Here is a 25,759-nt window from a genome sequence, read left to right on the forward strand (position 1 = left end):
AATTGAATGAATGCTGTATCATCCTAATGACCAATCTTGTCCCTAGAGAAGAGGTAAGGGCGTGCACTTCCTTCCTTTTGTTGGAGAGGAAAGGACCCATGGATGTGGAATTTAGCACACCCTATCAGATATGATTACTGTGCGTGTTGATTTTGCTTAACTGTTTTTCACTGTCATAGGGGAAGGTTCACTATGGATATGTATTGGGAAGGGTATATCCAGAAATGACATCAATGAAAGAAAAAAGTAAAAGAAAAAATTCTGGAAACACAAAGGGAAAAATTGCAATTCAGAGAAAAAGATGGAATGGTCTAAAGAGACAAAAGTGGATGTTTAAGAAACTCATCAATCAACTTAAATTAAAAAAAAAGAAACATATACAGAAAGTGGGAACAAGAGCAGGTAATAAAGGATAAGTACAGACACATGGGATAGTCCTGCAACAATTCAGATTACTCATGCTGAAGTCAGAATGAGCTGAGCTTGCGACAAATCAGAAGGATGACAAAAATGGTATGTGGTTTTTTAACACCTATACTGTGAAAAAGAGCATTGCTAAAGAGAGGATGGGACTACTGTTTGGGTGGATAAGTTCAGTGATAACAGATGATGGAAAGAAGGCAGACTTTTCCTGAGGCAATACTGAGTGCTAGAAAGGGCACTGTACCCAGAGTCAGGAAGACTTGGGTTCTAATCTTATATCAGACACTTATTAGGTGGGTCATCTGTCAAATTAGGGGGCTAAACTAAGTAGTTTCTAAGTCCCTTCCAGCTCTGAATCTATGATTTCAAGACAAGCAGGGAGATAGCAAGGGAATACCATGATGAGTTCAAGTAGATAGTAAGAGAGCTACCCTTGATAAGTATTTATCAAGACCCAGATGAACTACATCCTAAGATGCTGAAAAAAGTGACAGATGTAACTGTGGAACCACCATAGTGAAAGACTATGGACAATGAGAAAAACACCACAGGAATGAATAAAGAGAAACATTGTGCCATTTTTTTAAGAAAAGGGAAGTGGGGGCAGCTAGGTGGCACAGTGGATAAAGCACCGGCCTTGGAGTCAGGAGTACCTGAGTTCAAATCTGGCCTCAGACACTTGACACATACTAGCTGTGTGACCCTGGGCAAGTCACTTAACCCCCATTGCCCCACCAAAAAAAAAAAAAAAAAGGGAAGCTAATAGAGTCCGCAAACTAAAGGTTAATGAACTTGATTTCACATACTGTAAAAACTGTAGAATTTCTTATGAATGGATAATTAATCGACACGTGGAGAAGGAAATAGTAATCACAAAGAGCCAGCATGGCTTCATTACAGACAAGACAGGCCTTATTTCCCTTTTTTGGGGGGGGGATGTTTCCTAGAGTGGCAGATCTGGGGAAGGTTGCAGCTATTGTTTACCTAGATTTTAGCAAAGCAGTTGACATTCTCTCATGTTATTCTTCTGAAGAAGATGAAGAGAAGTATGCTAAACAATAATACAATTAAATGGAATTGGTTACATGGCTGGACAAAAAAGTAGTCTTTAATGTTTCATTGTTAACTTGGAAAGAGGCCTGCAGCAAAACACCTTGTCCTTGTGCTTTTTAACATTTTTACCAATGACATCAATAAAGGCCTAGATAGTATGCATAACAGATTTGCAAGTGACAAATGAACAAAAAATAAAATCCAGAGGGAGTAGATAACACCTTAGATAAAAGTCAGGTTCCAAAAATATCTTAACAGCCTAGAACATAGGCTGACTCTAATTAGATGAAATGTAATAGGGATAAATATAAAGTTTGGATTTAAAAAGTCAGCTTCATAAGTGTAAGATGGGGGTAGGTGTCATCAAAGAGAAATTTGTCTTAAACATTTTTGATGTTTTGAGGGACTGAAAGATCAGTATGGCTCAAAAGTGTAATAATATGGCAGCCAAAAAAGCTAATGTGATTTTAGACTACACTGAGAAAGGCACGAAGCTCAGGACTAAGGAGGTGATAATCCCCTTGTAGTCTGCCCTGGTCAGACCACATCTGGAATATAGTGTTCAATTCTGGATGCCACATTTTAGGAGACATTAGGAGTTGAAGAGCATCAAGTAAAGGGAAACTATCATGGAAAAAGGTCATGAGATCAAGACATATAAAAACTGGTTGAAAGTAATGAGGATGTTTAGCTTGGAGAAGAAATATTTGCTGGAAGGGGAACCTCATAGCTATTTTCTAGTATTTGAAGGATTATTATGTTGCATAGTAATTAGACTTGTTCTGCTTGGCTCCAGAGCTCAGAACTTAGAGCAATGAATGGGAGTTCAAAGAAGCAAATGTAGTAAAATATTCCTAACAATTTGAGCTGTCCCAAAGTGGAATCAGCTGTCTTGGGAAATAGTTGCTTTCTCCTCACTTGAGATCTTTACGCAAAGGATTAATGATCACTTGAGAGCTGTGTCATAAAGGGAACTTTTGTTCAGCTCAGGGTTAGACTAGATGGCATCTGAGGTCTCTTCTGGTTCTAATGATTCTGTGAGTCTAAGAACCTAAAGTATTACTCCAAATAATTCTGGTGAAAAGATAAACTGGCTGAAACTATTTTTTTTCTTTTTATTCTTATAGTCCTACTTTTCTTCCTCATCATAATACAAAAGTGGTCCTTAGTTCTTGAATGTAATGCCTATGGAGCACAAGCTTTGGCAGATCCAACCAAGTTAGGAAGGCCTCTAGTGCAGGCCCAGTGTTACCTGAGGACCATTCTAGCTAAAGTTGAAGGCCCATCATAACAAAGTTAGCTATCAGATGATAAATTTGTTTGGCCACAGCCACTCATGATGACTGTCTATTAAGACAAAGGGGGCTTGTGTGAGGTGTATGAATATATGGAATACTTACCATGAAAAATTAATAAGTCCTTGACATATTCACTAGGTATATCCTATTTCTCTTTCTCTTCCTATTTACAAGTTAATGTGATTCTTCATTCTTTGTGTACCAACCCAACTCTGTTATTAATAACATAATCCAAATATACATTGATAATACTATTACATAATGTATGCTTCCTTTGTTGAGTCTATAGCAAAGGAAACTATCATCTCAACTTTTAAAAGCAATCTTAGTAATCAATACAAACACTGTGTACAGTAGTAGTCGAGATCATAAAACCTTATCATATATTTCATCATCATTAGACAAAGTAAAATGAACTAAACATTGCAACTCCTTACAAAGGTATGCCTCTAGGTATTCTTAGCTATAAAACTGAACCAAAATGGATATTCCCTTAGATACTAAAAGGAAAAAAAGAAGTTCCAGTGTACTGAATGGACATTTTATTAAGGGAGCCAACCCACAGAAGACAGGCCAATTATGTTTTTCTCACCGTATCCTTGTTGCTGTCCTGGGTAGCTCTGTTGGTTTGGGTATTGCTGCTGTGAATATGTCTGTTGTTGGGCAGCTCCCTGCTGATATCCAGCTTGCTGCTGGCTATACTGGGAATTTCCTAGAACATGGAAGACAGCTCATTTGAGATGGCATCATTACCTATTTTAATAGCTAATCAATAACTGAAATATTCTGGGATCTTTAGAGTCTATTCCTTCAATATATTTGATTTCTATACTTCTGTGTTTCATATACACTTGAAAATTTGCTTCAAAGAAAATTAGCCCTTAATGTTTGCTTCAAAGAGAGCTTATTTCTCAATCCAAACACTTCTACTGCAGACTGCTCAAGTCTTTCAGTTGCTAAAGGGGTAGAGGCTGAAAACTCAGTTTGGGAGGAAAAGAATGGAGAGAGAAAGCAGAGAAGGTAGAATTAGTATTTTTTTGGATGTTTGTCAAGTCATGTCTTAAGAACTAAGGGCCTTTCGGGTCCTAGAGAAAGCAGAACAAAACATATTTCCTCCCTCTTGGCAGAGATGTGGAAGATTACCAAGATGGTATATTGTATCTATTGTCTGACAGGGCTTATTATCAGAAGTTTTTGCTTAAGACTTTTCTTTGTCACAAGGGAGGGTTCATACTGGAAAAGAGTAGAACTATGATATAAAGACAAAAGTCATTAATAAAAGTCATTTTAAAAAATTAAAGGCCTTTAGTAACAAGAGCACAGACTAGTCATCTGTGGACCAGGGTTTGGGAAGTACTGGTCTAATGGATCTACCCATTTAGGAACATCTTTTCACTGTCAAGAAAGCCAGCCCTCCCAAGGAATTATGTATCTGAGCTACAACTGAGTGGGAGGGCTCAACACTGAGAAGAAATATGACCAAGGAAAAGGAGTCCAAAAGCCGACATATTCATATATAATTGTAGCTATGACCATAGGCTCTCCAAAATGGTTATTGGTGTTTAAAATGAAGCTGACAACCACTAGCTTACACAGAATTCTAACCTATCAGGTGCAAGGATTTGCTTAACACATGCTCTTTAGTCTGTGAAAGAAATACTTCCTTGCTCTGGGAATCCCTTTTGGAGAGTCAGTATGGTACAGAGGAAAGAATACTGGCTATGGAGTCAAAGGACCTAGATTCAAATCTCATTTCAGTCACTTTCTACCTATGTCACCATGGGCAGGTTAACCTCTCTGGGTCTGTTTTCCTCTTCTCTAAAATGAATGGGTTGAACTCTAAGAGTCCTTCTGATAGGCTCTGAGAGTTCTTCTGATCCAATACCAATAATCCTATGAATCATATTTTTTATGAAACAATTCTTTATCATATTTCATATAATGTGCCAGAATTCAAAAGGACCCCAGAATTTGTGAAATTCCTTAATTTTACGTAGGATAAAATAGGCTGAATTTGCAAATACTGGCACATACTGGTTATAGTAGGGTTTTTAAATAGGGATTTTTGCCAATCTGGAGACAAAAGGAATTGGAAATTTGACATGAATTTACCAATTACAAATATTAGGGAAAATCCATGTTGTTCTTTTTCTTTTCCCTTTCTTTCCCTCTCATTAAAGCTTTAATTCTTACTTTTAAAAACTAGCCAGTCCCAGCTAGCATTCATTAAGAAAGTATCATTTTGAAAAAAACTGTCAGAACCTAGCCTTTGTGCTAAACAGGAAAAAGAATATTTATTATAAAATGACTGCATTACCAAGCAATTATAGAAAAGTTAAAGAGTGACATTAGCAATTACTGTATTTTAAAATACTTCAACAAAGTCCTTCTAATATGATCCTAAAGAGCTGCCATTTCAGATTGAGTTTGGTGGTTGAATTCCATTCAATAATTTTCAAAATATCCTTTACAAATAGACTATTTGTCTATTTGAATAATTTTCTTTTCAGTAGGGCTTTGTTTAAAAAAAACATGCAAAATACACATTGCTTTTAATTTGCAATTTGTTGAATCCTAAATCTGTATTAATTCCAGTTCTTATGAAGCACACAGTGGGGGCAGATGGGATCTAAGGAATTGTTTACTCATCTCCAGCACTGAAAATGCAAATAAACAGCCTGGCCTGAAATGGATAGTTTTTCTAATCAAAAACTGTCCCAGAGGTAAGGAAATGGAGTTGTGATAACAAAAATGCCAGGACACAACAGCTGGTGTCCAAAGAATCCCTCTCTCATCCTCACATCCCCCATATTTCTTTACAGTTTATAGATAATGTTATTTGATTCATTATCCTAAGAAGGAAAAAATTAAGTAAAATTATTTATTTCACTAAGACAGTGATTTTTTTAGTGGAACTACTTAAAAACTATGGGGGAAATTCAATTTGCAATTACATAGAACAAAACAAATGGAAGCTCTTAAGTAAAAGTTGTATTCTTCATTTGATACTTCAGTAACCTAATTTAAGTCTTTCCAATTATTAAGCATCCTTGGAATATTTCAGCAGCCATTAACCTCTGCTAATCCTTTCTGAAAAATACAACTTTGGTTCCAGCAATAGAGTGGTAAATGAAGCAACACTGTTAAATGCAGGAGATGATTCTCAAAATTGCTTTTAGACCTTTTTGGGAGTCTGAGGCAAAATGAGTTTTCCCAAACATATTAAGGTAGATATTTCTGGCTACCTTACATGCTTTTGTGTTGTACAGTACCATGTTTATTTTTCATGCACTGATGTCAAGTAATACATACTACCTGAGCAAACAGAAAACAATCTCATTTAGCTGGAGAAAATAGATAGCCCTTGGATATGGAAAAAATAAAGTGAGAGGTTTCCAAACATAGGTATCTGAAGTACAGTCCCCTTGACTGCCCCTTCAACAGCAATCGAGAATATCTCACACAACCAGCAGAACTGGAGCAGCACAAAATGCACTTTCGTATCTTTCCACAGCTGTGCCATCAGTGACAACCCCTTCAATGCCAGCAAAATCTGTGCTTCTAATGGAAAACTCATCAACAACCATTTTGTTGTTGCTGGTATTTTTGTAGGAATATGGCAACACAGTGTGGGATCCAAGGAAATGTAAAATTGTTTTGTTACTTGTGAAAACATTCATGTTGGATAAATCATGGTGTTCTCTAGACAATTTTCTGCTCTATAGAACTGGCATAAAAACAACCAGAGTAGTCTTGTCTTTTCTCTTTCTTTCTTTCTTTCTTTCTTTCTTTCTTTCTTTCTTTCTTTCTTTCTTTCTTTCTTTCTTCCTTCCTTCCTTCCTTCCTTCCTTCCTTCCTTCCTTCCTTCCTTTCTTTCTTTCTTTCTTTCTTTCTTTTTGCAGGGCAATGAGGGCTAAATGACTTGCTCAGGGTCACACAGCTAGTAAATGTCAAATGTCTGAGGTTGGATTTGAATTCAGGTCCTACCAAATCCAAGGCTGGAGCGTTATCCACTGCACTACCTAGCTGCCCCCAGAATAGTATTAAAGGTAGAATGTGGTTATAGAAATATCAAAAATCTTTATCCAAATCAAAATTTACCAAAGTAAGAAAATCTGAAATGTCAATGAACAGTCATTGTTTCAGAAGGAAAAGAAGCAGTTTGGTACGGTGGAAATAAGCACTGGATTTGGAGTTAGAAGAGACTCAGTTCAACACCATATCCTTATTAGCTATGTGATCCTGGGTCAATCCCTTAACCTCCCTGAGCATCAATTTTTCCATCTATAAAATAGGGAAAATGTTACACTACCTACCTCCTAGGGTCACTGTGAGGATGATGCTTTGTAAATCTTTAAATGCTATATCAACGTAAATTATTATGACCCTTAAGATTTAAAAACCTCCCATGACAACCACAGGCATTGTTCTGAATGTTCTACTAAAGAAAAAAAAGCCCACCAGTTATTGTCTGGCAACATACTGAGATACACACAGGAAAGCAACTAAGTTTCAAATTTCTTCTAAATACATTGAGCTTTTAGAATTTCCAGTTGTGTTGCAATAATGTGAAAACTGCAAAAAAATTCTTATTCTATGACATCATCGTCCACCTAGGATAAAGGGTAATTTAACACTGTGGGGAGAGAACTATGCCTTATTTATGTTTTAATTTCCCCCAATGCTTAAGAGAGCTCATGTCAGAGAGAGGTTTTTAATAAATGTCTGTTGAATAAACGAATGAAAGAATGAATGCTGCTAAGCCTCCTGGAAACCTTTGATCATTTATTTCATTCAGATCAATTCTTGACTCTGGATCCCCTCTAAATCTGAGTGCTCATGCTGTAATATTTGAATGCACACTTGTAGAATACATTTGTTATTTTGACTACACTGGTAGCTCTCCCTCCTCAATGTTTTTTGTTTTGTTTTGTTTTGTCAGTCTACTCCTGTGATTTCCTGTGACTATGGCAAACTCCCAGTGATGAACTCCTAAATCCACTACAACTTAAAGTCTTAGACAGCTGACTGGAGCACTGAGAATAACTACTGGGACACATAGCCAATATGTGTTAGAGGCGGGATCTGAACCTGGTCTTCCTGACTTGGTAGCCAGCTTTCTATCTACTATACAATGCTGCCTCAAATCTAACATCTGCCAATTGTGTCTCAGTTTGTCATATGTAAAATGGAAATAATACCTTGATATAACAACAATAATAATTTTATATTTGTATATCACTTACATTTGTGAAATGCACATTTCTAAATGAAATATTACTAAAAGGCCAAATTATAATTTCTAAAACTGGTTCTTTGCATAATTTAAATACCATTTTTCATTCTGAAACATCTTTTCCACATTTATTACTTGTTTCCAACTTTCAAGTCAATGCAATGGGCCAAACCTTTGTTTTTACTATTTATTCTAAGATTCTTTACTTTCACTTTAAGGTTAATGGTGAAGTAGCAGATATTGTTTTCATCAGACATAAAGTAAATGTGACAGCCTAATAAATAATCTTTATGTCAGGGTTTCAGAAAGTTACCAGATAAGTATAAAACTATGTAATGACTGTCTTTTGGACAGATATTTCCCTAAACTGCAATATTATAATTTACCAAATTATGTAAAGCACTCCTCACTCTTTACTAACTTCTATAGGATCTAGCACAGTAGTTCTCAAAAGATGTGCATATATACTAACGTGCTATGAATTTCGCTGTCTGCCATGAAATTTTAGACTTTATGTTACTGCAAATAAAAGGAAATTTATAAATGGTTTTGTTTAACACAAACTTTATTACCCAGCACAAAAAGTTCAAATATCACTTTTCTTTGTGCCTAGCACATAGTGAGCACTTACCATATGCATGTTGATTGATTACCAAATATAGCTATTACACATTTACACATTTGTCAAAAAAAGTCAATTGGTTTCCTCACCTCCTTCATAGTAATGCTGGGTAGAATCCTCAAATGACCTGTCATAGCTCTGTTCAGTGTAAGATGACTGCTGATATGCATAATCACCATGTCCTGCAACCAAAGGAGCACAGAGACAAAATCAAAGCTATGAAACACTTTTATTATGTCTGTGGTCTTGGGGAATGGAGAATGAGGCATGCCCTGCATCATGTCCTGACAAATATACCATTTGGAAAGGCCAACGACCCACAGGATCTGTCATAGGACTCTTAACTACAAAAGTCCTCAGAGAACTTCTAGTTCAACCCTATCGTTTTATAGATAGGGAAACTGAAGCAGAGAAAAGCTAAGCAAATTTGCCCAAATCATATAGCTATTAACCAGGAGATGTAGGATTATAAACATATTACAAATAAACCCCACTGTGATATGGGTCCTATGGAACTAACTATTCCCTAGAACATCACTTAGCCTAAAACAAAGTTTCCTTCTTCTCTGCCTTCCTTCTTTCCTTCCCTCCTTTCTTTCTTCTTCCCTTTTCTCTCTTTCTTTCTTCCCTTCCTCTTTCTTTCTTTTTTTCTGACCAAATAACAGGTATGACTATAAGATCTGACCTATGATATATCTGAATCTGCCCACTGGTCTACTTATCATACCCTGAATGTATCTTGTGGCTTCCTGACTCCAAATCTTTATTCATACTATTCCATTCTCCTGAAATATCCTCTCAATGCCTTCAGTCTTCCATCCCTGGAAAAGAAATTTAGACCTACCCTTCAAGGCCCAGATCAACCGTTTCCCCCTTGAAGCAGAATCTACCAATCCCCCTAGCATCTACCTAATCTTCTTTTGAACCCCCACAGAACTTTGATTTGTGCCACCAATCTAATAATACTTTGTATTTGCTTATATTCATGTGTGTCTTATCTTCCTGGCTAGGCTATAAATTCCTGAAACATAAGGACTATGCTTAAATCTCATCTATTATTATTCCTACATATCTTTGCATTTCCCTCTTACACACAGCAGGTGTTCAATTAATGCTTACTAAATGAATACAAAGATGGACCTTGTTACAAGGGAGTTCTGGATTGTTCTCGCTCCTCAATTCTACCTCACAGATTCCTTCAAGCATACCTTCTATAAGAAGCCTTTCCTGATCCCCTCAAATGCTAATATCATCTCTCCCTAATTTGTATTTTTAATATTTACTCTTTATATACTCATATATATTCATGTTGCCTCCCCCTAGAGAATGTGAGCTCTTTGAGAGCAGGGACTATTACTACAGTGTCTGGCCCTTAACAGGTGTTCAATAAATTCATGTTAATTGAGTGACTCTACCACTCGTGAAAAAGATTTTATGCAATAATGATTTTCCACATTCCTCTTCTGTCTGGGACTTCACAATTTAAGAGGGACGGGATGAGGATAACATGCAAGTTAAGAGAAGCAGAAGGGAATGGTTAGGAGTGGAAAGAAGGCCCCAAGAATACAAGACGTTGGATTATTTAGCCTAAAGAAGAGAAGACTAAGAGGTAATTTAATAGGAAGTAAAAGGACTTGAAAAAAACAATTAGTGGACTCTTGTTAAATGCTGGCATAAGTTACCGGGTAAGGTTTTGGAATCTTCTGCCTTGGAGCTCTTTAACAACGAGATTTATACACATCTTTCAAGAATATGTATCCATGCTTGGAGATGGGATGGGTGAGACAACTGACATCTTACACCTTCCAACCCTACATTTCGAGGATTCTATACAGTGCCTTGGATGAAAAAGAAAATTAAAAGCCCTCAGATGAAACCAAAGGTGAGGGGATAGCACCAATGGATTCAATTTAAATTCTGTCACTTTGACAGCTCACATTCAAATTACAACAGAAATACCCTAAGCTGATGGATTCATTCTAATCTACACTATCAGATGCATAACCAAATGTCTTGCTCTTGATTAAAGGAGTTAACACTAGAAGTCTCTCTGATTTTATAGGTGTGTTATAAGTTATTCATATATTTTTAAATTGCAACAAGTTTTTAGCCCCCCTCCCTTTCCCCCCACTCCATAAGAGAGTTACCATCTGGATAATATTGCTGGTTCATTGGCTCAGAAGCTCCTTGACCATGGCTGTATTGCTCACTATAATACTCTTCTTGCCCCATGTACTGCTGAGAAGAACCTGCAAAAGCCAGAGAAAATAGAATGTTCATTTGCCTCTAAGCCCAAGAAAATGTCAACTAGTCTTGTATTTCCAAATACCACATACAGATATACATACATACATACATATATATACACACATACATACATACACATATAATACATAATCTAGAAGAGCTGGATCTCAAGGACATTCTGCTCTCTATAAAAGAAAACACTGCTTTGATAAAAACATACTAACAATAAGGTAAGGTTGATTTTTTAATTTTTTTTAAGGTTGATTTTTATAGACACCACAATAATGTAACAAAACATGAAGGGGAAACCTAAAACGATAGCAATAATTAATATTCCCCAACTTGCCCCTGTGGAGAACCACCTAAGTCTTACTTACATCTGTCTCAAGGGAATGCTTTGTCTGGGAACTCCCAATAACTCACCCAAATATTTAGCCATGCAGTTCTCAAAAATTCTCATTACTTCAACAATGAACTTGAATAACCAGCATTTTCTGCATTTCTCCTCTCGGCATTTTGTACTCTCAATTTATTTTCCAGGCTTTTCAGTTATCTTACTAGACCAAAGTACAGATGGACTCCGCTCTAACTGTTAGTTACACAGAACTGTGAAATGGATCTTGAGCGTCATTATTTTGCTAAAATTAGATATGGAGAAATACAGAAATAAAGCATTGATATACCATTTAAATACTCAGCCCTCCTAACTTTTTTATGTTCTTTCTTGTGCAATCTGTATTCCTTTTGCAGAACTGGGGGGTCAAGGTATGGTCAGTGTGAAAAACCAAACCTCTTTTTTTTTTTTAAGGAATATCTTCAGATTTTACCTTGCTGTGAGGGTCGGTATGGACCCATTGGTCGTTGACCCATCATGCTGCTTCCTTGGTTGCTTTGACTCATCATTGCAATAGAGGACTGTCCTTGGTAATGCTGGCTTCCACCTTGTGCAGAGTTATAATGGGATGTTGCCGCTTGCTGGTGCATCATGGAGACTACACAACACATACAGAACACTTTCCTAAATGAGCCATCAGTTATCTCCTTCCCATACTACACACATTCCTTAAAACCACGACTACATCTGTTAGTTACAATGAATTCTTTCACTCTCTTCCTACTATTTCATACAAAAGACTATGAAATTTATTAGTTTCCCCCCTCAATATCCAGATTCAATTTCCTGCATACTAACCTGAACCAATATCCTACTACATGGTCAGATCACCCATCTTTTTCAGTCAGCTATATTAAAACGTACCTACATCCAGAAAATAACAGAAAGCATGGTTGTAGCAGGATTACCAAAGGGGGTCTTACACTGCATATAGAAATGTCACTATTCTAGTTCCCATTCTCCAGGCACTAAAGCCATTAACATTCATCTTTCAAATAAACCCCCTCTTTTTCTTCCTTGCCCTACTTTATATGGAGGCCTGAATCTCACAAAAAAGAAAACTGAGGTGTTTTGACTGCTTAGCTTTTCTGAAGAATTCTTAAGTGCATGGTCTGTTATTTTATAGGCATTTTTCAGAACAGAATTTCTCTTCTGCACACAAAAAGAATGTTCATTGTCTCAAGCCACATCCATATAAGGACACTAAGGCACTGCCGGTAGCCCAAAGTAAAGCAAGGAGAGGATGAGTTACCTGGGTTAGACTGCATGTTGATATTGGTTCTAGATACATAATTCCCTATGGATCCTTGGCCCTGCATTGGTACATTTTGAGAAGCAGGCACAGTATGGCTATACCCTGGCCCTGTGCCATGGCTGCTGACTGTCATGCTCATAGAAGTCGTTGGCATTGTGTTTTGCCCTGACTGCTGCATGGACACATGATTAGGACCTATTTCAAAAGAAAAAAGCAAGAATGAAAGTAATACAAATAATAATCTATATTTACACAGTGATTTGTAGTTTACAAAGTACTTTTTATAAATATTATCTAATTATAGCATGTATGCTTGGAATAAAGTTTAAAAAACTAACCTAATCACAACATAAAACATATATGATACCTTATGGTTGTAAGTGCATATATTATTTCATTTAAGATTTGTAAAAAACAATTTGAGGTGGGTTAAATATTACTTCCCTCATTTTAGAGATCGAGAAACTGAGCATTAGTGAAATAAACACCCTTATCCAAAGTCACAGAGAAAATGGCAGAGCCAAGGCTTACTCTGTTTAGTGCTCTTCTACTCCACACTCAGTAGAACCCTAAAAAGGGAATAAACTATGTCTCACAGAGGCCTGATGTACCTTCCATTCATAGGAATTAGTGCTAAGTAAACACTCTCATCTCTAATTTTCTTTGAGATTTACTCATATATCAACTTCTCAGACCCAAAGCAAGATTGCTTATTTCCCAAAGTAACTGTTAGATTTCTAGACTTCTAGTCACTCTTGAAAAAATCATTTGTAAAGTACTTCTTCATTCATATAAGCCATTTTCTATTTTCCTTTCCAGAATGCTTTGGATTCAATTATTCTCTCTAAGTTCCTTGCCAACCCTCATGACTACCACTACCCCTTTGCCCTATGTACTTCTCATCCTCTATATTCTTTTCTTTTTTTTTTTTTTTTTTGGTGAGGCAATTGGGATTAAGTGACTTGCCCAGGGTCACACAGCTAGGAAGTGTCAAGCGTCTGAGGCTGGATTTGAACTCAGGTCCTCCTGAATCCAGGGCTGGTGCTCTATCCACTGCGCCACCTAGCTGCCCCACCCTCTATATTCTTTAACTTATTTCAGCCACGTTTTCTGAAGTTTTCACATTTTCCCAATTACAAACTTTCAGTGACAAAATATTAAAAGGCTAATTTCCCTGTTCTGTACTTCATTGATCTGGTATGAACCCAGTCTCAAAGGTTCATTTGGTGGAGGAGAAAATTTTCATGATTCTATTATCATCATCATCCCACTCTCCTAAACACAAATGCCAAATTCAGACAAATTTCACCATACAAATGAGTATATGATCAAGCAGGAAAGAGCTAAAATAAATAAGGAAGTTTCTAAAGGTGCAAAAAAAAAAAAATAAGGCACTGAGCCCAAATGAAACTTAACAAACTGTCTTTCTTCCTTTCATCTTTTTATTAAAATTTTCCTAATGGGATTTTCCCCTAACCAAGTGCTTAAATACCTGCAGTGAAGGGAGATTAAGTTGCTTACTGATATATATGGGAAACACTGCCAGGAGTTGTGTCTGGGTGTTAGGGCTTAATATAAAAACTCTAGGTTATTTTTTTTAAGTCTGACATGGATAAGTTTCTAAAATCCCTAGTCCTAGACACAAGGTTCCTATTTCACTAGTTTTCTTCTTTCTTTATACAGTTAGCAGTTTAATGCAGCTTTAGGAAAATAATTAAATGCTTAAACAATGTAGAATTAATTTTTTAAAACCAGAGATTTTCTAGAACAATCATAGGAAGGAGAAGGGAAAAGAGGAGGAGGGGGGGAGGAAGAGGAGGAGGAGGAGAAGGAGAATAACAAATGATCTGGAGTCTAAAGAACTAGGTGCCAATCTTGATTTCTTTTTTTTTTTTTTTTTTTTTGCGCGGGGCAATGGGGGTTAAGTGACTTGCCCAGGGTCACACAGCTAGTAAGTATTAAGTGTCTGAGGCCGGATTTGAACTCAGGTACTCCTGAATCCAGGGCTGGTGCTTTAACCACTGCGCCATCTAGCTGCCCCTCCAATCTTGATTTCTTACCTGTGACTTTAGTCAAGTTGCCTTTTAAATTTCCCCATTTGTAAAAGGAAAGGAGATGTTCAAACAGATAATATATAAGGTCCCTTCCAGTTTTAAAGCCCATTGTGTTTCTATGTTTCCCTCAGGTATCAGAGAGGAAGAGCATTACTACAGAAAGTTTCTGAGTAAATGAGAAACCGTTAACACTGCTTGCAAGGAAATGAATTGTACTTTCTTCAACTGTTACCAAATGTTTCTCTGTATCATAGATAAGATTATCTTGTTTGTTCTTTACAAAAAGAATATACATTCTATATTTTGGAAAGGACACATATTTATGCTTTTTTGATGCAGTTGTAGAATTCATGATGACTTAAAGTATTTAATCTGACGTAACAACTTTCCACCCACTCTTTGCATATTAAATCCCAGATAAATATGTGCCTGTGAACAGTTAAATGTTTATAAAATCTCCAAACTGTATTTAGTCTTTTGGAAGTCAGTTTCTAAACTGACTGTAGCATTTTGTGACTATTTCAGCACGTGACTGATAAATTCCCCAAAGCCTAAAAGGTGAGTTACATTGTCTAAAAAACCCCCTCCATCCTCCAAGTATACTTTGCATTAATGATTTTGTTGCCAAGCAACTATTTTTTTAAAAAGGCACAAAAGGCTTTCCGAATGCTTACCATTGCTAATCTGACTCTGCATAAGAGAGGAAGGTGGGAGGCCTGTTCCAATGGCATCACTGAGATTGCTCTGGGAATGGATAGATTGGTTAGATCCACTCTGAGGCATTCCTCCTGGCCCAAGATTCATGTTTTGCGTTGGTGGCTACAAACAATCAAATGGAGTTTAAATTTATTGTGAAGAAAGAAGCTATTTAAAAAAAAAATAACACCACCACAATGGTGCCAGAAATAACACTTGTAACTGCTTTCATTTTGATTTTTTAACCTCATGAACTTCTACCACACAGGAGTAATTGTTGAACAAATGTGTTCCAAACAAAAGGGGTGTGTGTGTGTGTGTATAAAATCTACTTAGTTTGGAATTCCAATCTGCCAGAGATTATATAAAAATAATACATTTAATATTAAATATGTAGAAACTAGCATAGATAGAAAGTTCTAAAACCATGTATCAAGTTTATGAGCATTTTGATACTTTAACATTTAGAAAAAGATATTGCATTCAAGCCTGTTTTCTGGATACACACATACATACACATATTCAATGCACATGTGACCATATTTCAGCACTTCAAAAGACCCAGGATTTAATCCATGCTGTTATTCCTTCTTTTACCAACAAAGATCTCAAGCCATCAAAAGACATTTTTCATGAGTTGGTGTGCCCTCCCCCTCCCCCCATTCAGAACCTGGTGGCCAGTCTTGTGGTGATGAGGCAAATAGATTTTTAAGAACAAATTAGCATCATCATCATCAACAACAACAATAGCATCGACAACAAGAGCAGCAGCAGGAGGCTAGTGACTTGTTCCAGGACTGTTTCTCTCTGAACTCCAACAAAAAAAAATGAGATGAGAAGAAATTTTATTATTATCATCATTATTATTAATAATATATCACATTATTACATATTATTATAACAACTATCAGGGAAGCTAGGTGGTGCAGTGGATAGAGCACTGGGCTTGGAAAAGACTCATCTTAGTGAATTTAAATCTGGCCTCAAACATTTACTAGCTGTATAACCCTGGCTAAGTCACTTAACCCTGTTTGCCTCAGTTTCCTCACCTGTAAAATGATCTGGAGAAGGAAATGGAAAATTACTATGGTATTTTTGCCAAGAAAACCATAAATGGATTCATGAAGAGTTGGATAAAATTAAAATGACTCAACAATAATAGCAACTATGCTATAGAAAATATAAGTATTATCATGCTATTAAACTATTATACACTATTATATTATTGATTGTTAAATGTACGTTACATGTCGCATTATAACAATTTGTAATTTTCATATAATTATATTCATCATAGAGCCTCCACTAAAGTGCTAGTCTTATGGCTTATTGTAGAATACAGAAGATCTTGGGTTCTAGTTATGTCAGGAGAGCAGTATAAGCTTGTCGTATGTACTCCTCAACGAAAAAGTCTTTGAGCATATACCCAGTAATAAACAACTGGATGCTTTTTTGTCCAAGGGCCAGCCTTTCTAAACTTGGATGATGTTCATCACCAGGTTGATTGAAGAGTTAGAAATTTGTTGGTAACTGCAACTCTCCAAAAAAATCTGCCAAGTTATATAGGGGCTGTGAGTTGCATCAGTGAAGGGAGTACCCACACTAATGAAATCACAAATCCTTTAGGTATATGTACGATCATAATGATATTTCACCATCATCATCATTAGTAAGTTCTTTTAGGGCAAATGCCAAGTCTTATTTACCTTTTTTTCCTTAGTACCTAGCATTGTGCTTGTACATGTTGTTCTTTCACTCATTTTCAAGTCACATCAGACTCTCATGACTTCATTTGGGGTTTTCTTGGCAAAAATACTGGAATGGTTTGCCATTTCCTTCTCCAGCTCATTTTATAGATGAGAAAACTGAGGCAAACAAAGGTTAAGTGACTTGCCCAGGGTTACACAGCTAGTAAGTGTCTGAGGACAGATTTTAACTCACCAAGATGAGTCTTCTTGACTCCAGGCCATTGAGCCACCTAGCTACCTGTACCTGTACATAACAGAGCTTTAATAAATATTCTAGAATTAATGAACAAATAAGCTAATTTTGAAAGAGTTCAACATTCTTTTGTACACATTTTAAAAAAATAATCAAGAAGAGTAATTGGATTTCAATTTCTATACTGAGAATGATGTGGAAAACTCATGCTTTTTATTACATGGGGGTTGATCCTCTATATTAGTGACTTGCATCAATCAACTAGAAAATAAAAACTTTACAGACCTAAGTTGTCTTAGGCAATAGCAGAAATGTTCTTACAATGGAGACTCGAATAAGACCAGTGTTGAATCTTTTGGACTCACCATCTGGGTTTATACAATTTCTCTCATTCCCTTTCCTATTCCTTAACTGCCTCATATCTAACATTAATCATACAGGGAGGTTTAAACCAAAAATGACATTTAAAAAATGTTACTTCAAACAAGGACTCAAAGGACCTCAGACCTAAACATCACCAAAGTTGATCTAAAAATCAAAACAACTTTAGCTATTTTGTTTTGTAAAATATACCCAGGAATCATATAACTACATTACTTTCTAGTTGAAGGAATTCTCAAGAGCATGAGGAACCATGCTTGTTTTCCCAATGGAAGAGCAAGAATGATGTCACATTTCAAATCCTTTTGAAAGTTTATGACATTCTTTTTTCACACCAACCCAATGAAGTAGGTAGTAGAGGTATTATTTATCTTTATTTTACAGATGAGGAAACAGGCTTAGTGAGGTTATCTGACTTGGCCATAGTAATTTAATTCCTATCACAATTTTAATACAGATTTTCTGACTTCAAAGTCCAGCAGGTTTTCATTTTGACTGCATTGTTGACCTCATTACCCTCCCCCTGGACACAGACAAAGTTTGGCTGCAGATTCAAGGAGAGAGCCAGGGGGCCACCTGAGCTTCCTCTAACACTGTCCAGTATTGGGGTATCATGGGCACCATTCAGATCATGGTGAAGACTCAGGGCCTTGGCAGCTTAGGTACAATGGGCTGGTGGCTGGGCTGTAGTATCAGACGAGTTTTGCTTCTGTCCACACTGGCCTCTATGACTCTGTCAAGAAGTTCTATACCAAGATATTTGAGTATGCAGGCATTGGGAGCCACCTCCTGGAAGGCCACTGGGGCACTGGCAGTGGGCATAACCCAACCCACAGATGTAGTGAAGGTATGTTTCCAGGCCCAGGCTTGTGCAGGTGGCAGCCAGAGATACCAGAGGCACAGAGGATGCCTATAAGACTATGACCTGAGAGAAGGGGCTTTGGGGCCTATGGAAAGGAACTTCACCCAATATTGCCCACAATGCTATTGTCAACTGTGCTGAACTGGTGACCTATGATCTCATCAAAGATGAGATGCCCTCCTGAAGGCCCACCTCATGACTAAGACCTTCCATGTCACTTCACATCAATGTTTGGGGCTGCCTTCTGTACCACCATCATTGCCTGCCATGTGGACATGGTCAAAACTAGATACATGAACTCTGATGTGAGCCAATATGACAGTGCTGGCCACTGAGCCCTCACCATGCTTCAGAAGGAGGGTTCTTTTACAAGCTTTCTACAAAGGTTCATGCCTTCCTTCTTCCACTTGGACTCCTGGAATGTAGTGATGTTTGCCACCTATAAGCAACTGAAATGGGCCCTGATGGCTGCTCACACTTCCGGGGAAACTCCTTTCTGAGCTTCTCTATTTGCCTCTCCATTTCCAAAGGAAACCAGTACAATGGAATCATACTATTCAACACAGAGTGGAAGATGTAATAAGGAGAAGTCTTTTGGAAGCTAATTTTGAATTCTCGAGGGATAGTGCTTACATAAATTACTGTCCCAGAGTTTGGGAATCTGTGAAGGCAGAATTTAAATCATACTTTTATATGTCTCCAGCCCTTTGGGCTACCATGATCACCTCCATACCAAGATAAATCAGTGTAAGACCTTTGAAGATGAGAAGACAGGGCCAAGAACTGCCAGGGTGCAAAGGTATTAATAAGTTGTTATTTGTGCAGGAGGGAGTACCCTTACTCATGAGATCCAGTGAAGTAATGGAAAGAATCAAAGACCTTCCTCCACTGGGCATCTTAGATTCTACTGGATGGAAGTACTTACAGCAGGAAGCAAAGACTGCATGTTCTGGTTAGAATCTGCTATTGTTGCCAAGTAAACCAAATTTCTGTGTAGTATTTGTTGGTATCTATGGGATAAAGAAGTTAAATTATTCAGCATCTGGAGACCAATATTAAACATTCTCATATAAAGCAATGTGGACTAGTTTCTGTGATTTAACTGATATCTTATGATATTACATAAATATAAATCAACCAAGAAGTATTTATTAAGCACCTCCAAGGCACCAGTAAATAAAATAAAAAGTACAAACAAACAAATAAACTGGTTTTTTTTTTCCATTAAAATCCTTTGGTTCTATTAACCAATTAGGCAGAATCTAAATGCCACCCCACTCAGGAAAGCATCAGACCCACCACAACTCAGTTTGTACGTTTTAGTTATATATCTGAAATGGTGACATTCGATAGAAAGGATACTCCATAATGAAGTGACAAGTTCTCTCACCCCAAAAGTGGAAAACAATAAATATGATACTATTAGGCCTCAGAAAGAAATCCTAGCTCATGTTATAATAGAAAGATGCCAACCTTTCTTTAGAAAGTAATCAGGTAAAGGATTATCTTTTAATGAGGAAAATGCTACTTTGGGAAACCACAAATGTAATGGTGGCAATTCAGCTGAAAGAAAAATGTGAATTTGCAGAGTAACTCAATCCTATCTGTCAAATTCTGTTAACTTTCTTTAGCCTTAACTTCTTGGTGAACTTCAAAACTGTCCAAAACAAGATCTGGGAAGATAGTTGGGCTTATGTTCAAAGAATTAGGACGTGCAGTTCTGAATATCCAAGGAGCAGACTATAATAAATGCCTATAGCCTGACCAATGGCAGCCTTAAATGGCTAGCTTAGGAGTGACCTCATCTACGAAATTCCTTCCAGACCTTTCACTTTAAATAAAAATTATCAAGGTCAAGAGGAACCTATTCAGGGATACTAAGTCACTAGCTTCATGACCTTGAGCAAGTCACTTAAATCTCTCTGAGATTCAGTTTCCTGATGTGTAAAATGGAGAGAAATAATACCTACAGTCCCTCCTTTGCAGGATTTTTGTGAGGATTAAAGAGGTAACATGTAAAATGTGTAAATATCTGTTATTAGCATTGTTATCATCATCATTCATTCTCTACTATTAAAGAAAATTCTATTCAGAAATAAGAAAGAACACCTTTTCTTCATCATCATGATTTATTTTTTGTTTTTTTTTGGGTTTTTTTTTTTTTTTTTTAGTGAGGCAATTGGGGTTAAGTGACTTGCCCAGGGTCACACAGCTAGTAAGTGTTAAGTGTCTGAGGCCAGATTTGAACTCAGGTCCTCCTGACTCCAGGGCTGGTGCTTTATCCACTGCGCCACCCAGCTGCCCCTGAATACTCACTTTTATATTAAGTGTAGCAAAATATTTTTTACATAAACTATAGCTTAAGAGCTGGGAAGGTTTAGTCTAATCTTTTCATTTTAGAAATGAGCCCCCATAAGGGTTAAGTGACTAGCCTAAAGTCATACAAGTAGTGAAAAGGAGAGCTGAGATTAGAACCCAGAATCTTTTCTTCCAAGTCTAGTGCTCATTTTACTAGGCCATGCTGCCTAAAATTTAATAAAAAAATTTTTACATGAATAGTCAAAGAACCTATTCCATAGGCCATTTAAAATTTTTACTGAATAGTACCACTTCTAGGAGAAAGCAGGAAGTATGTGTCCTGATTAGAGTCTGGTAATAGCCAAATTAATAGCTCTGTAGAGCCTTTTTAATTGTCAAATATACTCTGTCACATACATGTTTCTTTTACCACTAAAGAAAAGCAGCATTGGAAGGCACTGGAAGTCTTTCAGCAGTATTACTTACTGAGTACATTCTGCAGTCTTCCCCTTACTCTGGTAGTCCATAATACACTGAATTAGGTGATGGTTTTCATCTAGCATCTGAATTTTTAAAAATAAACAAAGTTAAAACACTCACAAAAATATCTTTGCATGGTTCCAATCCTAGAACATCCAGATTTTTGTTTTAGGATTTCTTAACATTTGTGCAAGTTCATTCATTCACTCATTCATATCACAAATATTTACTGAGTGCCTACTATATCCATGGTATGATATGTACACAGCATTATATTAGGCACAAAAGAGAAGACAACAAAAATACAAGAAATAGTCTTTGCCCTTAGGGATCTACTTGGAAAGAAAAGATATTATCCAGAGAACAAATACAAATACTATTAAAATTTAAAATTAAACTAATTTAATATTAAATATTAAACATCTTTAACACCACCAGGTATCACTGGTGTATCACTGTGGTATTGTAAGTAAGGACAATTGCTAGCAAGTAGTTTGTGAGTAAGGTTTGGATACTGAATTTAGAATAGTCAAGAGAAAGGAGAAGGAAGGGCACTTCTAGTACCATCAAAATTAGGTCTGGTAGGGCAGCTAGGTAGTACAGTGGATAAGGCACTGGCCCTGGATTCAGGAAGACCTGAGTTCAAATCTGGCTTCAGACACTTAACACTCTGGGCAGGTTACTTAACCCTCATTGCCCGGCCAAAAAAAAAAAAAAAAAAAGTAGGTCTAATGTTTCAAGAAAGTGTACAGTGACAGAATGATCAGAATAGAAATACAGGAAGACATTTTCCTAAAACAGAATTTGTTAAAATATTAATAAAGCACTCAAGTTATAATTTATTTCTTGTTATTTGAACACCAGAAACTCCAAACAGAAATGGAGAATTAAGACATGTTCTAATAATCTACAAGACTGTAATGTGGGCTGAGGAATATGTGCTAAGGGAAGCCCTCATGAAGTTTATAATCAAAGTTATTTGATAAAAATATTTATAGGAATCATGGAGACTATATTTATAACTATTAACATTATTAACTATTAATGTTTCCGTTTTGATGCCTTGCATATAGTACATGCTCAATAACTGTTGAATTAAGGACAAATAAAATCTTTTTTATTCCCAGAATTTCATATTTGGGGGAAATGTGACAGATTTCTTCACTTCAAATCTTAAATTACCCTAAAACAAAATATGCCCAGTCTGACAGCTAAAATATCATTACTATGAACATGTCCACCTAAGCACACAACAGAAACGTGATATACATTGTATATCATCAAAAGGAGTGAAAATTAAGAAACATAGCACAATTATAACAATGAATTTTTAAAAATTATTTTACAAATTAGAAACATTTTTCCTCCTTCCCTTCAATTTAAAAAAGAAATAAAGAAAAAAGTGCCTTATAACAAGTACATATTGTCAGGCTAAACAAATTCCCAAATTGGCCACATCCAAAAACACATAGATTATTCTGTACTCTGAGCCCATCCCATCTCTGTCAGGAAGCAGGTAGCATATTTCAGTTCTCTGGAATCATTCATTGCATTGATCAGAGGTCCTGAAATTTTTCAAAAGTTGTTTGTCTTAACAATGCATTTTTTAAAAATTAATTGATATCTTTACATTTTCTCCAGTTATCTGTATTTAGCCATTCCCTAATTAGTTGGCATCTATTTTGTTTCTAATTACAAGAATGCATTTCAAAAAAAAAATTTTTTTTTTTTAGTGAGGCAATTGGGGTTAAGTGACTTGCCCAGGGTCACACAGCTAGTAAGTGTTAAGTGTCTGAGGCCAGATTTGAACTCAGGTACTCCTGACTCCAGGGCTGGTGCTCTATCCACTGCGCCACCTAGCCGCCCTAAAAAAAAAAAATTTAACTTTGTGTTCCAACTTCTCTTCCTCCCTACCTCCCCACCCCACCCCCAAAGAACTAAAGCAATTCAATATAAATTATATATGAGTAGTCATGCAAAACATCTCCACATTAGCCAGGTTGTAAAAGAAAAAAGACAATAATAAAACTTCAGATTAAGGAACTATCAAAAAAATTATGCTTCAATCTATTTTCAGATACCATCAGTTCTTTCTTTGTAGATGGACTGCAATTTTCACAAGTCTTTCTGAGATATCTTGGATCTTTGCATTGCAGAAAATAACCAAGTCATTCACAGAAGATCATCTTACACTATTGCTGTTATTTTGTATACAGTACATTTCACTCTGCATTAGTTCATATAGGTTTTTCTGCTAGTATTCTGCTCATCATTTTTTTTTTGTTTCCAATAAAGTAACTAACAAAAATAATTATGTTTCAATTTGTATTCAAATACCATCAGTTCTCTCTCTGTAGATGGATTGCATTTTTCATAAGACCTTTTGAGTTGTCTTGGATCATTGCATTGCTGAATATAAATGAGCCATTCACAGAAGAACATCTCACAATATTACTGAATAAGAATGCATTTTTAATTGCCCATTTTCAATAGTTCATCAACACCTGCATATCTGTTTTCTCTAAGAGTTTTCACTTCTGTGAAAGAAATGCTGTTTATTTGATTTCATTTAGGTGGCAGCGTAGGTGATGGCTAAATTTGGATGATTTAAAAATTATAAGATACTACAACTTCACTTCAAGTTCCACTAAAAATTGTGGACACTTTTTGAACTTTTCACTCCCTTCTCAACCACTTGCAATCTGGCTTCTGACTTTATCACTCAAGTAAAACTGCTCTCCTAAGGTTACCAATAACCTCTTAACTGCAAAATCCAATAACCTTTTCTCCATTCACATCCTTCTTGACCTCTCTATAGCATTTGAAACTGTTAGCCACTCCCTTCTATATGACATTTCCTCTTCTCTGGGTTTTCATGGCACTGTTCTTTCCTATTTTTCCTTCTACCTCTCTCCTCCTTCCTTCTTAGTCTTCTTTGCTAGATGATCCTTCATGTCCCACCCTCATCCTGGGCGTGTTTAGCTTGGGGTTCTGCCTAGGCATTATGCCTGGCACTAGGAATATAAAGACAAAAAATGAAGCCATTCTTGCCCTTCTCTTTCTAGATTTTCTCTCATCATGATTATCCCTCATTTCCCATTGGTTCAACTATCATCTCTATGCAAATGATCATATATTTAGTGCTGGAAGGGACCTAAGAAGCCATCTAATCCAACTTCCTTATTTTAAAGATGAGGAAACTGAAGTTCTGAAAACCATGTAAGCAAGGTCACAGAGATAGTTCATCAGAGATGAACTCAGGTCCTCTGACTCTAAAGTCAGCGCTCTTTCCACTCTATCATGGAGACTCCCAGACCTCTATATGGAGTCCTTGTCTCTCTCTTAAACTGCAGTCCTACATCACCAACTGCCATTAGACTTTCCCACCTATTAGTCCCACAAGGCATCTCAAACTCAACATGTCCAAAATAGAACTATTTATCTTTTCACCAAAACCCTCCTTCTTAACTGTCTATATCTGGTGCTACTATATTTCTAGTTCACCGTTTCACAACCATTCTTCTCCTTCATTTCTCATATCCAATCAGTTTTTAAGTCTTGTTCCCTCTACCTTAACAACATCTATTTCATTTATCTCTTCTCTCCACTCACATAGCCACAACCTTAGCTCAGGGCATTACCATTTACCTCAACTATTACAATAGCCTCCTAACTGATCTCCCTGACTCAAGGCAGTCCCTCTCTCCAATTCATCCTCCATTTAGTTGTCTAACTGATAGTCTTGAAACACATATCCATTCATCTTACTCTCCCTACTCAATGAGATCCAGTGCCTCTACTATGAACCAAATTGGCCTCCTTGCTGTTCCCCATATATTCTACATCCATTGCCTTTGCCCCAGTTATGCCCCATTCTTAGGATATGTTTCTTCCCCCTCTCATAAAATGCTTCCTGCAGGAAGACTGATATCCAGTTGCTATTTTGTGTTTTCTTTGTATATATTTTGCCTATTTCGGTATTCATAGGGAACAATGTAAAAGAAGACACCAACTTGTAGAAAGTACATTATGGGCTCTGGAACATAGAGTAGATCAACTGGGCTGGACCACAGAATGCATGAAGGAGAAAGACATGAGATTTTTGTTTTCAGAGCTGTAATTTTTTTTTATGTTTAAGCAACTTCTGATGAGGAAACTCCCTCTATTAATGCAGATGGGCAATTTTTCTGTAACTTATTGTCTTAGAGACTTGCCTGGTAGCAGTAAGAAATTAAATGACTTGTCCACAATCACACAGTTAGTAATGTCAGAAGCAGGTCTTGAACCCTGCTTTTCCTCTAAGGACTGAACCTCTGCCCACTATACCATGCTGTTTCTCAATGTTAAATATGGCTATATTATCTTATTTTATCACAATATAAGACAAAGTAAGAGCACCTTAAGTTTATGGAGGTGCTTGAATGCCAGAGAAAGGAAAACAGGGAAATTTTTTTTAGTGTAATACTGTTATCACCATACAGATCTCTGAATAAATTAGATTATCCTGCCAGTTATATGA

At 36.6% G+C, this 25,759-nt stretch overlaps 1 protein-coding gene and 1 pseudogene across 2 annotated transcripts in view; one reads left to right on the forward strand and one right to left on the reverse strand.

Moving 5' to 3' along the window:
• The window catches only part of SS18L1 (SS18L1 subunit of BAF chromatin remodeling complex), a 53,556-nt gene that overhangs the window by 11,320 nt on the left and 16,477 nt on the right, over nt 1-25,759 (reverse strand). The window contains exons 2-9 of one of the 2 annotated variants that reach the window (XM_043984459.1): nt 21,247-21,323; nt 19,388-19,472; nt 15,257-15,401; nt 12,526-12,723; nt 11,707-11,871; nt 10,780-10,881; nt 8,722-8,814; nt 3,367-3,486 (exon numbers count right to left, since the gene is read on the reverse strand). In XM_043984459.1, the coding sequence (XP_043840394.1) occupies nt 3,367-3,486; nt 8,722-8,814; nt 10,780-10,881; nt 11,707-11,871; nt 12,526-12,723; nt 15,257-15,401; nt 19,388-19,472; nt 21,247-21,323 (985 nt within the window). The remainder of the gene's footprint in view (nt 1-3,366; nt 3,487-8,721; nt 8,815-10,779; nt 10,882-11,706; nt 11,872-12,525; nt 12,724-15,256; nt 15,402-19,387; nt 19,473-21,246; nt 21,324-25,759) is intronic. The other variant, XM_043984460.1, reaches the window with a different exon arrangement.
• LOC122742307 lies at nt 16,764-18,962 on the forward strand (annotated as a pseudogene).

The sequence above is a fragment of the Dromiciops gliroides genome, chromosome 2 (genome assembly GCF_019393635.1).
Source record: "Dromiciops gliroides isolate mDroGli1 chromosome 2, mDroGli1.pri, whole genome shotgun sequence".
Classification (NCBI taxonomy): domain Eukaryota; kingdom Metazoa; phylum Chordata; class Mammalia; order Microbiotheria; family Microbiotheriidae; genus Dromiciops; species Dromiciops gliroides.